Source organism: Pelodiscus sinensis, chromosome 3, assembly GCF_052426305.1.
Source record: "Pelodiscus sinensis isolate ZL-2025 chromosome 3, ASM5242630v1, whole genome shotgun sequence".
Lineage (NCBI taxonomy): Eukaryota > Metazoa > Chordata > Testudines > Trionychidae > Pelodiscus > Pelodiscus sinensis.
In genome coordinates this window covers 79,225,499-79,239,731 of record NC_143054.1, presented here as the reverse complement: position 1 = coordinate 79,239,731, position 14,233 = coordinate 79,225,499, and the positions used below count along the sequence as shown (strand labels likewise).

The 14,233-nt window shown below is 44.0% G+C and overlaps 1 protein-coding gene across 3 annotated transcripts in view; it reads right to left on the bottom strand.

Moving 5' to 3' along the window:
• The window catches only part of AFG1L (AFG1 like ATPase), a 129,712-nt gene that overhangs the window by 14,687 nt on the left and 100,792 nt on the right, over positions 1-14,233 (bottom strand). For all 3 annotated transcript variants that reach the window (XM_075923095.2, XM_075923093.2, XM_075923094.2), the window contains one exon: positions 4,253-4,393. In XM_075923095.2, coding sequence (XP_075779210.2) covers positions 4,253-4,393 — 141 coding nt within the window. The remainder of the gene's footprint in view (positions 1-4,252; positions 4,394-14,233) is intronic.

The window sequence follows — 14,233 nt, the reverse complement described above, 5'->3', positions numbered from 1 at the left end:
TACGTTGTGCTGCGTCCACTACTAATGAGTTAGGCTGGGGATGATTGAACAAGAAGTCCAATCCTTTCGCCGGTACAAAATATTTTCTGTCAGCCTTTTTACTGGTAGGTGTAACAGATGTTGGGGTCTGCCATATCTCATCCGCCACTTCCATGATCGCATCATCAATAGGTAAGGCGATCTTTGCACGTTGTTGTGGATGGAGGTTTTTCAAGAGACGGTGCTTTTTAACCGGAATAACCGTTAGCTGTATTCCCTGTGTGCCCGCCACACATTTAAAGAGGTCTTGGAATTGTCTCAGATCATCCGGTGGAGAGATGTCAGCTGGAAATATTGCCTCATCCGGAGATGACGAGGAGCAGTCTGCTGGAGAAGTTTCCGGTTTGGGGTCTTCAACATCAGACAACTGCCCCTCTTCCGGCTCGGACTGGTCTAGTTGGATCGTTGGACTCTTAGATGGAGAAGGTGAATCTAGGTGCTGTGATTGATGAGGTAAGTATTTTGCACTCAATGGTTGACAAATGCAGGAGGATCCCCTACAGGAGGACGATGTACGATCACACCGGGGATGATCATCCTATGGTATATGGTAGCTGTCACAATAGCGCTCAGAATGCAACGGGGAGGAGTGGTGTGACGAGTGTGCACTATCATGCTGGATATAATAGACGGGGCATGGGAAGCGTCTACCAGGCTTGTATCTTAAGGATCGACCGGGTGAGCAGGACCGTGAACGGGACCGACGTGTTTCCAGATACACTATGTCCCTATAATTACGCCGTCCATACGTGACCCGTGTAGGAGAAACACTATAGTCACGATAGCGACCGTACCTTCACGGTGAAAAATCTGGAGACAGGGATCTGTCTCTATAATGAGTCTTTGATAATGCCTTCCTATGTAGGGAGGTGTCTTCTGCCCTAACAGCCACAGGAGAGCCAGGCACCGAATAGCAGTGGAGTGGTGCCGGGGAAAACAGCTGATGATACTGGTGCTGGCAGAGTGTCCGGTGCCATAGTCAGCAGTGGGGCTGGGGCTGAGGCATCAAGACCTTCTGCCTTGGAGCCTGGTGCCAGAGGAGACGGTGCTGCGGAGGTCGGTGCCGCCATAAGCGGGTCCGGTGAGGCAGGCGCTGTTATAGCCGGTGCCTCTGAAGCTGGTGCAGAGCGGCTGGTCAATTGCGGCACCGGCGTCAATTTCACAGAGCGCACAGCTGAGACCGGTGCAGACTTGCCAGCTAGCTGCGGCGCCGCTCCCGATGCTGGTGCCGAAACCGCTCTCGCTCTCAGTGGTGGGGGCTCTCTGATGGCCACCCCAGCAGATTGTCCAGACTCCCCGGGGGTCATTTTGGATGCCCCTGAAGTCATTGCAGCTGCTGAAGGGAGGGATCACACTGAGGACGGCTTCGGTCGCTTCGAGCCGTCTGGTCCCGGGGAAGCCGCCCTGCGTTTTTGTTCAGGGGCTTTTGTGGCTGCGGGAGGGATCGGGTCAGACTGCAATGCCTTCCTGAACATCAGCATTCTTATCTTCATCTCCCGCTCCCTCCGGGCTCTCGATGTTAATTTTCTACAGTGAGAGCACTTCTCGGGGACATGAGCTTCCTCCAGGCACCTAATGCAGGTGTCATGGCCGTCAGCCATTGGCATGTGCTCACGGCATGCCAAACACTTTTTAAAACCAGTCGATCCAGGCATTTTCAAAATGAGTACAGAATAAATGCCTGTATAAGCCCCGTGTGAAACCTTGTCAATTTTACTTTTAGCGCTTTGTGCAGCGCTTTATGAGAAGCAGCTTGAGGAAAAAAACTTTTTTTTTAAACTTTCTTATGACCAGGAGAACAAACTAGCAGGAACACGACTAATACTAACAAATTTAACTATTTACAGATGCAAAAACTGACTGAAAACATTCTGAAGAGAAATACTCAGGAAGCTCTGACCGTGATCTGAGGCAGTTGAGAGGAACTGATGGTTGCCGGCTTGCACGCGCGGCTGATCAAAGGCGCGAACGCCTTGCTAAGGAAGCACGCGTGCGCGAGCCGGCAGAGCACGGCTATGAGAAATCTCCAAGCCGCGGCGCCAGGACGGGATCCGACACCTAGAGTGGAGCACCCACGGAGCCACTTGAAGAACTATGGCCGCTATCTACGGTCCCAACGGTACCGAGAGGGAGTCTATACCACATGCTTGTGGCTCTTTGGTGCTGGAGGTGGCATGGGTGCTGATGGTACTATATGTGGCTTTGGCTTTTTTGGTGCCGGCAGTGCCATGGCCAACTTGACCTTATCTTTCATCATTGCAAATATATGTGCCAACGGTGCCAATGGTGTGTATTTTGCCTTGACCTTGCCTGGCGCCTTGCTTGGCTTAGTTAGGTCCTTGGACCCTCAGGAACCATTGGTTCCAGACAGTCCCGGAGCCTCCCTGTCCAGAACCCTGACTGGAGTTGGAGTAGGGGGCACATTAGGTGCTTGCTTCCATTTTTTTGAAGAAGAGTCACCTTTACTTGAGGAGTGAGATCTCTTCCTGGTTTGGTCAGAGGAAGAGTCTCTTAAATACAAGCTGGCCGATGTTGTTCTTTCAGACATGGCCAGAGGTGACGGTTGGTGCAGGGGAGAGGAGTGCTCTGGTCTGAAGTTGGTCTCACCATATTCTCCAATTAAAGGAGTTTTAATTGAAGTTCCCATGCCTTCCTTGTACGAGTTGTAAGATGTTTTAAATGCTGGCAGTATGTGGTAGTGTGTTCCTGACCGAGGCAACGCACACACTGGGAATGACCGTCAACTGGGGATAGAAAGCCTACAAGAGAGGCAGCATTTGAATCCCAGGGAACCAGGAATCCCAAAGAGAGTAGAACTGTTAGGCCAAAAATTGGTGTGGTCTAACAGGAAACGTTTTTTTTTCTTTTTTCAATAAAGAAGAAAAAACTTAACTCTAACTAATAGCAACACTAACTAATAACTGAAAAATATTCAACTAGTAAGCGAATGAGGAGAGCAACTGTGGTTCCGAACGACGCCAACAGCAGTAGAGAAGGAACTGAAGGGACAGTTGCCACGCATGTGTGGTAGTGGCACTATGCATGCCACCTGCGCGGCCCACCGGAGGGCACTGCTACTGTAAATCTCTGAATAGGTGCGCAGAGGCACCTCAAGACCTAAGATGGAGCACCCACATGCACACTACTCAAAGAAGAATATTTGTTTTAAAATATGGTCATATTACATTAAGCTCAAAATTTTTTAATCGTTAATATTTTTTCACTTTTTTAAAAAACACTTTTTGGATTATTAATGTCTAGAAATTGCCAGATTTTATTCTTATGTGAAGGTACCTTTATTAAGGAAAATATGTATATTCTAGCTATGGAAAAAGCCAAAGTAAATTATGGTTTTGAAAAATTAAAATAAAAGAAAATGAATTCCCTATAATTCTGCTTCTTTGAAGACATTGCACATGATTCTCAATCCTGAAATTAAGCTGGCAATTTTGTAGCATTGCGTGAAGGAGCACAAACCCAAGAGTGAGAGTCTTATATGAGAAAGTCTTCAAAGAAGAATATTTAACATGATTAAATAATCATAGACAATTTTCTGGGAATGGCCTTTACTCTCCATTTAAATATTAAAAATGTAAGTTACCTCTCTTCTCTCTCAGTTCCAAAATCACTTTTACTAAGGTAAAGAAAGAATTTAAAATATAGAAGTATCTTGCTATTTCACTGTTATGACTGGGAGACCCCCCTGGCCAGTTATTGAAACTTAGGGAAAATAAGGCCCTGATCCTGCACTGAGCTGCATAGAGCTGCAATGACTTCACTGGGGTTCTGTGCAGGCTCTGGTGTGAGCCATCACAGAGCTCAGTCCTGGACTGGTGAGTAAACAATTCTGTGCTGAAGGTGATACCAGAGGTGGTAGCAGCCTATTTGACTTGATTTTTTAACATGACAATTTATTGTGTGTTTTAATTATTGTAAAGAGTCTTGATTGGACATGACCATAACAAATTTTGGAGAAGTAGCCATCTCAGTAATATATAATCTCTGTTAAGTCTTTGCCAAAACATACAGAGAAACTGCCATTTTTTGTGTGCAATTTATGCATGTGATTGAACTAAATGTGAGATTCTGTGCTAGCTAACAATGTTATTTAAAATAAAATGGTCTTACTTGTTACCTGATGGAAAACAGGAATCATGTATAAAATGGCCAAATACCATTACATACATGTGTAATTGTAACACTTAGTTCTCACCTTGTGATCATAAAACGTATCAATAAGAGTAATGAAGCGGCGCGCTTGACTCCTTTTTGCCATGGTAAGTATTGGTATGTTATGAACAAAGACAGTGTCAAAATTCTTAGATATTTCCAAATAGTCACTAGCTCCACGTGGCTGAAATAAAAAGACAAAGCAATAATTGGAAAGCCCACTACAGAGAGAATGATAGATTAACACTAAGAACATAAGATGACCATACTGGGTCACATCAAAGATCCAGCTAGCCCCGAATCCTGTTTTCCAATAGTTGCCAATACCAGGTGCCCCAAAGGAAATAAACAGGATAGGTAATCATGAAGTGATCCATCCCCTGTCACCCTCTCCACAGCTTCTGGTAACAGAGAGGGACACCATCCTTGCCCAACCTGACTAATGGCCATTGATGGATCCTTTCTCCAGGAACTTATCAAGTTTTTTTATGCTGTTATGGTCTTGGCCTTCACAATATACTCTGGCAAGGAGTTCTATAGGATTACTGTGCCTTCTATGAAAAATACTTCCCTTTGATTGTTTTAAACATGCTGCTTATTAATTTCACTAGGTGACCCCCTAGTTCTTGTGTTATAAGGAATAATTAATACTTCCTTATTTACTTTCTCAACATCAGTTATGATTTTATATACCTTTATCATATCCCCCCCCAGTCGTCTCTTTTCCAAGATAAAAAAATCCCAGTCTTGTTAACTCTCCTCATACAGAAGCCATTCCATACCCCTAATAATTTTTGTTGCCCTTTTCTGAACTTTTTCCAATTCCAATATATCTTTCCTGAGATGAGGTAACCATATCTGCACACGGTATTCAAGATGTAGACATACCATGGATTTATATAGAGGCAATAAGATATTTTCTGTCTTATTTTCTATCCCTTTCTGAATGATTCCCAATATTCTGTTAGCTTTTTTGACTGCTGCTTCACATTGAATGGATTTTTTTCAGAGAACTATCCACAATGACTTTTCTTAAGTGGTAACCTCTAATTTAGACCCCATAAATGTGTATGTATACTTGGGGTTATGTTTTCCGATGTGCATTACTTTGCATTTATCAATATTGAATTTCATTTGACATTTTGTTGCCTAGTCACCCATTTTTGTGAGATCCTTTTGATTCCTTCAAAGTATGCTTAGGACTTAAATATCTTGAGTAATTTAGTGTCATCTGCAAATTTTACCACCTCACTGTTTACCCCTTTTTACAGATCATTGATGAATATGTTGAATAAGATTGGTCCCACTACAGACCCCTCGAGAACACCACAAGTTAAACTATTTCCATTCTGAAAACTGACCATTTATTCCTACACTTTGTTTCCTATCTTTTAACTAGTTACCAATCAATGAGAGGACCTTCCCTCTTATCCTATAACAGCTTACTTTACTTAAGAGTCTATTGACAAGGTCCCTTGCCAAAAGCTTTCTGGAAATCTAAATAAACTATATCCACTGGCATTCCTCCTTGTCTGCATGCTTGTCCACATGCTCAAAGAATTCTAGTAGATTGGTGAGTCATGATTTCCCTTTACAAAAACCATATTAACTTTAGTATCTCAGTTGTTCAATGGCTCCACTGGTTGTTTAGCCAACATTCCTCAATGGCAGTGCAAATTCTAAGCCATTTTTAACTTGTATACCTGTACATTTTAAATCTGATTCTGAACACTACTTGCTACTAATGAAGCACTATTGTCTAATGGATAAAACACTGGGAAGGGAGATCTGGGTTCTATAGCTGGCTTTGCTACTGGCCTGCTAGGTGATCACAGGCAAATAAATCTCTTCATGTTTATATGCCTCAGATTCCCATCCATTAACTTTCTAATGTATTTTGGGCCAAAGTTTGAAAGGTACTTAGATGCCTAAAAATGCATCTAAGTGGCTAGTGGAATTTCCAAAAGTGCATATTCAAATCCTAATAATGCCTACTTGTACTGGTAGGCATCTAAATGTCTTTCCAAATCCGGCTCTTTGAGATCTAAGAATGAAAAATTTTATAGAAGAGCTGGGCATTAATATTATATAAAGCAATGCACATTCAACTTAAAAAGCCTGGTTAAGACCAAGTCTGAGATACATCTAACATTAAACTGAGCTCTTTACCACATAACTCCTTTGAAGTTTTACACATTCTGACAGGGTCCAGATCACTCAACACTGATTAGGTTCTGACTATCATTAATCTAAGTTTGCAAGACTCCAAGATTGGTGGCAACCGATAGAGAAATAGAGACTTTCTAAACTTTATAATTCTGTCAGGCTGTATTTTCTTTTATTTCATAACCTTTAATATACTGCACTTTTCTAGCCATAATCAGTATTCTGAATTCAGACAGCCTATCCCATGAATAACAGAGTTGACTGATTTATTGAGTACTCCATGGTACTTTAGTTAGCAATATCTTTGAGTACATTATTCTATCTTTTACATTTCAGACCAGGATTACTTCATACAGATCCTTTAGGGTATGTCTACACTACAGCACTAATTCAAACTAACTTAGTTAGAATTAGTTAATTCTAACTAAGCTAAATCGAATTAGCGCATCTAGATTTAAAAACTAGTTCGAATTAGCATTTTGCTAATTCAAACTAGCATGTCCACACTGAGTGGACCCTGAACTGAGGTTAAGGATGGCCGGAAGCAGTGCCGGCAGGGCATCAGATTAGGACGTAGAGCGTGGAGATGCTGTCTCAGGCCTGCCGAGGGCTGCGCTTAAAGGGTCCCGACCCCCACCCCGGACAGACAGTTCTCAGAGGTGCCCTGCTTGCAAACCAGTCCTGGCTTGGAGTGCCCGGAGTGCCCACACTGGGCACATCACAGCACTCGGCCATCAGCCCGGCTGCACTTGCCGCAGGCTGCCATCCGGAGGGGGGGGGGTCAAACAAGGGGCTTCAGGAGAGTTTCCACCCCGAGGAGCCCACAGAGCCAGCCCAGCCCTCCCCATCGGGGGCTCGTACCCCATTCCTTCCTCACCTCCTTCCACTTACCCCTCCCTAGCCCCCCTTCCTCATGTACAAAATAAAGGACACGTGTGTTCAAAAATAGAAACTCTCTTTATTGAACAAAACTCGGGGAGACTGGGAAAAGAAGGTGGGAGAGGGGAAGAGAGAGGGTGGGAGAGGGGAGGGCAACTAAAATGGTCAGTGGTTTGGAACAGGTCCCATATGAAGAGAGGCTAAAGAGACTGGGACTTTTCAGCTTGGAAAAGAGGAGACCAAGGGGGGATATGATAGAGGTCTATAAAAGCATGCGTGGTGTGGAGAGGGTGCATAAAGAAAAGTTCTTCATTAGTTCCCATAATAGAAGGACTAAAGGACACCAAATGAAATGAATGGGTAGCAGGCTTCAAACTAACAACAGAAAGTTCTTCTTCACAAAGCAAATAGTCAACCTGTGGAACTCCTTGCTGCAGGAGGCTGTGAAGGCTAGAACTAGAACAGAGTTTAAAGAGAAGTGAGATAAAGTAATGGAGGTTGGGTCCATGGAGAGGTATTAGCCAGGGGGTAGAAATGGTGTCCCTGGCCTCTGTTTGTGGAAGGCTAGAGATGGATGGCACGAGACAAATGGCTTGGTCATTGTTTCGGTCCATCCCCTCCAGGGTCCCTAGTGTTGGCCACTGTCAGCAGACAGGCTACTGGGCTAGATGGACCTTTGGTCTGACCCAGTACGGCCATTGTAAGCTCAGGGCTCAGGGTCGGGGGTCTCAGTGGACCACCCTGATTTTCATGCACACCTGCTCCTGGGTGGCCAGGCTGGCAGCTATCCTTCCCTAGACAGCCACTTTCCTGTGCCTAGTGCGGAGGTCGTGGATGAGGTCCACGATGTCCGCACTAGACCAGGCCAGCACCCACCTCTTGCGGACCCGGGCAGGCTCCCGGGAGCCACCAGCCTGGTTCCGGGAAGAGGCGGAGGGCTGGGTGACAGCAGGTGGCTGGCTCGAGCCGTGCCAGGTGCAGGGTCTGCTGGCTGGGTGCTGGCAGGCTTGCACCTGGCACGGGCACCGTAGCCAGCCCGTGCCCCTTTAAGGGCTCCGGGGCCGGGAGGGGGGCAGAAGAGTTTCCCTGGTGGTGCCCAGAGTGGCTACCAGGGAAAGCTGGGGAGGGCTAGCCTCCCACTAGTTCAAATTAAGTGGCTACACAGCCCTTAATTGGAACTAGTTAATTCGAACTAGGCATTAGTCCTCGTAGAATGAGGTTTACCTAGTTCGAATTAAGCGCTCCGCTAGTTCGAATTAAGTTCGAACTAGCAGTTTGTATGTGTAGCGCCTATCAAAGTTAATTCAAACTAACGTCTGTTAGTTCGAATTAACTTTGTAGTGTAGACATACCCTTACAATGTAAGGGTGATATTCCTCATTCTCCAACCTGAACAATTAAAAAGTTCAATGCTCTTGGATGTATCTGGTTATCTGAATAATTTTGTAAATGGGAACACATAAAATCTGCTTTTTGACTGGTTATGCATTCTTTGGTATTGTCAGAATACTTTTTTGTTTTTGTAAAATTCTGATCAAGACTTAAAATAACTTTAAAACGATCATGAATCTACAGAAAAAAATGCCATTTTAAATTAGCAGGCAGCCATCTCATATACTGAGCAGATATTCTGCAATAAACTTTCATAGATAAGGATCATATTTGCTGTTCTAGTGTTTCTGTGTAAAACATACAGGTGAGGTAGAATCACTGTAGATTTCAGTAATTAACTCTGATGACATGCCTCAAGATTTTATCAACAACACACTAATGCAAAATGCATTAGCACTAACACAGGCTACTTCCTGACCAAGAGGCTAGTCCACTTCAGTTTGCCGGACTGAGCTGTCAACTTCATACTTTTTCTTTACTCTGTTCAGTTAATGCGTGTTCTACTATCATCATGTCTGTTGAAGTAGGAGGTTTATTATTTAGAGTTCTCTTTAGACTGTTCTATTTTCAGAGTTACTCCTTTATTTCCATTATATATTTCTGGTTAGTGATACATGGATAGCTAGCTCTTCATTTAACATGAGTATAAAACATCCCACTCAGAAATGACAACACAGAATATCCTATAGATAACTTGTTTTTTGCAGACAAAAGATGCCTTACCTAAGATAGGATGAAATGTCCTTTCTAAACCAAGGGAAAAATATTGATTGATACTGAAATAGATTATAGACCCAGCCTTAATGAAATACATAAGACTAGTGATTGATAATTAAGACTATTGAGGGCTGAAAATCATGTACAGGCAGTCCCCGGGTTACATGGATCCGACTTACATCGGATCCCTACTTACAAACGGGGTGAGGCAACCCCGCACTAGCTGCTTCCTCCCAGCAGACCAGGGAGACGCGGAGCGGCTTTTCTCAGCAGACACCTCAGCTTGAGAATAAAGGACTGAGGGAAGTGAGGTGTGGGAGAATAAAACTGAGCTCTGGAGAAATGTTTGGCTAGAGTTTCCCCTACAATATGTACCAGTTCCGACTTACATACAAATTCAACTTAAGAACAAACCTACAGTCCCTATCTTGTACGTAACCTGGGGACTGCCTGTACACAAAAATAAAATTTAGAATAGATACATTTACTAAAAATTTAAAAACTGTTCAAAACCCAAAGGCATGTGAACTTATTTATTGAACAAAATAAATAAAATCTTTCCTACAGATTCAAGGGAAATCATTCTTCTCTAAGCAGTTAGGCTGATAATACACAGAACCAACATACCTTCTGGGTTATGATCCAAGAGAGAAATAATAGAACTTGGGGTATGATCAGTAATTCAGTTATATTTCTGAGGTTGAAGATGGGCATTTGAATGCCATGGCGAGGAGTATGATATAAAAATTTGAAAACTAAAGGCATGGTCAATATCATGAGCATACTGGACAGCTTTGTGAATTTAAAGGTAAAAGATAGTGCTTACATTTTACGTATGGTTACATTCTGAAGATTCATTCTAGTAAGACATTTTTGTGCTGAATTACTGACACGGGCTAAAAGGGCTGACTGTTCTTTAAAAGGTCCACTGTGAAATTTCTTGTAGATATTGGTTATAGATACTGAACTAGATAGACCAGCGATCTGATCTGGTATGGTGGATCCTATGTTAATTATACACAGAGTAACTGTGTTCAAGTAATAGTTTTAAGGTGGCAAAGTCAAGCCCTCAAAAGTTAGTAAATGCCAGAATTAAAGTTCAGAATCAGAGGGGTAGCCTTGTTAGTCTGGATCTTCAAAAGCGACATGGAGTCCTGTGGCACCTTATAGACATAGGGTACGTCTACACTTGCCCCCTAGTTTAACTTGTTCATACAATGAGGAGTACCAGTTAATTCGAGTTAAGGGGTTTTTCTCGGAGTACCGTGTCTATATGCAGCAAGTTAAATCGGGCTAGTCAATTTCCAAAATGGCGACTGGCTGCGACTGTACTAATCAAGCGTGGGATATTAAATCCCGCGCTTCATTAGCAACTTTGGTTGCCTTCATTTGCCTCTCTAGTTCGAACTAGGGGGCAAGTGTAGACGTACCCTAACAGATGTATTGGAGCATAAGCTTTTGTGGGCAAAGACCCACTTCATCAGATGCATGTAGTGGAAATTTCCAGAGGCAGGTAGAAACTGCGGAACCACCCGATCAACATCCTGTACAGCAAACAGGAAAACATCAAAAAAGAGCTCTCCAATCTGGAGACTTTCATAAAAAACCAACCTTCCACACGAACTTCCACATAGCTGGACTTTACTAAAATGAGATAGGAGATCTATATTACACATTTCACTTCTCTACAGAGGAAAAAGGACTGTACGCTGTCTAAAATCCTACCTGCCACATGGGGCCACAACAGTGGTACCCCTAACTCACCCAGCAATATTGTCAATCTATCCAGCTACACACTTAGCCTGGCAGAAGAGTCTGTCCTATCTGAGGGACTCTCTTTTTGCCCCACCACCCCCACAAATATGATACAGTTCTGCGGTGATCTGAAAGCCTACTTTTGCCGTCTCCGACTCAAAGAATACTTTCAATACAACACTGAACAGCACACTGACACAGATACCCTCCCACCAACAGCACAAGAAGAAGAACTCCACATGGACTCCTCTTGAGGGTCAAAATGACAGTCTGGACTTATACATAGAATGCTTCTGCTGATGTGCACAGGCAGAAATTGTGGGAAAACAGCATCGCTTGCCTCATAACCTTAGTCGTACAGAACGCAATGCCATCCACAGCCTCAGAAACAACTCTGACATTATAATAAAAAAGGATGATAAAGGAGGTGCTGTTGTCATCATGAACAGGTCTGACTACCAAAAGGAGGCTGCCAGACAACTCTCCAATACCAAATTCTACAGGCCACTTTCCTCAGATCCCACTGAGGAGTACACTAAGAAACTGCACCATCTGCTCAGGACACTCCCTACACAAGCACAGGAACAAATCAACACACCCCTAGAGCCCCGACCGGGGTTATTTTATCTACTGCCCAAGATCCACAAACCTGGAAATCCTGGATGCCCCATCATCTCGGGTATTGGCACTCTCACTGAAGGACTGTCTGGATATGTGGACTCTCTACTCAGACCCTATGCCACCAGCACTCCCAGCTATCTACGTGACACCACTGATTTCCTGAGAAAACTACAATGCATCGGTGATCTTCCAGAAAACACCATCCTAGCCACCATGGATGTAGAGGCTCTCTACACAAACATCCCACACATAGATGGAATACAAGATGTCAGGAACAGTATTCCTGATGATGCCACAGCAAAACTGGTGGCTGAGCTCTGTGACTTTATCCTCATACACAATTATTTCAGATTCAGTGACAATATAAACCTCCAAACCAGTGGCACCGCTATGGGCACCCGCATGGCCCCACAATATGCCAACATTTTTATGGCTGACCTGGAACAATGCTTCCTCAGCTCTCATCCACTAATGCCCCTTCTTTACCTACGCTACATTGATGACATCTTCATCATCTGGACCCATGAGGAGGAGACTCTGGAAGAATTCAACCACAATTTCAACAGCTTCCACCCCACCATCAACCTCAGCCTGAACCAATCTACACAAGAGATCCACTTCCTGGACACCACGGTGCAAATAAGGGATAGTCACATAAACACCACCCTATGCCAAAAACCTACCGACCGCTATGCCTACCTTCATGCCTCTAGCTTCCATCCTGGACACACCACATGATCCATTGTCTATAGCTAAGCACTAAGGTACAACCGCATTTGGTCCAACCCCTCAGACAGAGACCAACACCTACAAGATCTTCACTAAGCATTCTTGAAACTACGATACCCGCACGAGGAAGTGAGGAAACAGATTAACAGAGCCAGATATGTACCCAGAAGCCTCCTACTACAAGACAAGCTCAAGAAAGAAACCAACAGAATACCACTGGCCAACATCTATAGTCTTCAGCTAAAATCTCTCATCAGTGATCTACAACACATCCTGGACAATGATCCCTCACTTTAACAGGCCTTGGGAGGCAGGCTAGTCCTTGCTCACAGACAACCCGCCAACCTGAAGCAAATTCTCACCAGCAACTACATACCGCACTAGAGTAACTCTAACTTGGGAATCAATCCATGCAACAAACCTCGGTGCCAACTCTGCCCACATATCTACACTAGCAACACCATCACAGGACCTAACCAGATCAGCCACACCATCACTGGTTCATTCACCTGCACATCTACCAAAGTAATATACGCCATCATGTGCCAGCAATGCCCCACTGCTATATACATCAGCCAAACTGGACTGTCCCTACGTAAAAGAATAAATGGACACAAATCAGATATTAGGAATGGCAATATACAAAAACCTGTAGAAGAACACTTCAATCTCCCTGGACATACAGTAGCAGATTTAAAGGTAGCAAAAAAACTTCAAGACCAGACTTCAAAGAGAAACTGCTGAGCTACAGTTCATCTGCAAATTTAACACCATCATTTTAGGATTAAACAAAGACTGTGAATGGCTAGCCAACTACAAAAGCAGTTTCTCCTCTCTTGGTGTTCACACCTCCACATCAGCTGCTAGAAGTGGGCCTCACCCTCCCTGACTGAATTAACCTCGTTAACTCTAGCCTTATTCTGGCCTGCATATTTATACCTGCCTCTGGAAATTACCACTACATGCATCTGACGAAGTGGGTCTTTGCCCACGAAAGCTTATGTTCCAATACATCTGTTAGTCTATAAGTTGCCACAGGACTCCTTGTCGCTTTTTCAGAATTAAAGTTGTCTTACAACATTAATTAAGTCCCCATATGCATATACATTATGACTGTAGTAAGATGAGGGCCTGAAACAAAAGCCCATGTAGTACAGGCCTGGTCTGAAGCCTGAGGCCTAGCTAACAATGGACAACACTTGGCTCACATAAAGCTAAGCTGTGAGCAAGAGCTAGTTAAAAAAGACCTTGGTACCCACACTCCCCACAGACACAGACACAGGTTCTGGAAAGGATCTAAAATGACAGCATGATGGATAGAGATCATCTAAACCATGAGGTGCAGGGTGATGGGTGGGATCTAAGTAGTGTCAGAGGGTGGCAACCTGACTCGTCAGGAATGATGTGTAACTTGTTTGTAACTGTACATAATGTGGTGTCTTGGGGGGACAGTCTTTGTCCAGCCAGGGGGCAGTGGGAGTCTCCCACTGGTTGAGCTGAGTCCATTGTTACGAGTACATGTGTGTAGTGATTCTGTAGAGTCTACTGACAGCTACTTCTGTACTTCGCTTAACAATAAATCTGGCTGGGTGCCTTCAATTCTTATCTGATTTGTGATCTTTGGGGGCTCTCTTGGGGTCTGCTGTGGTGGCTAAGTGCGTAAGTCAACACGGCACACATCACTGAACACACACATAAGCAGCCTTCTGGTTATTATCAACAGAGCCAGAGACCTGTGAGGACACCATGGCAGTAAATCCCGACT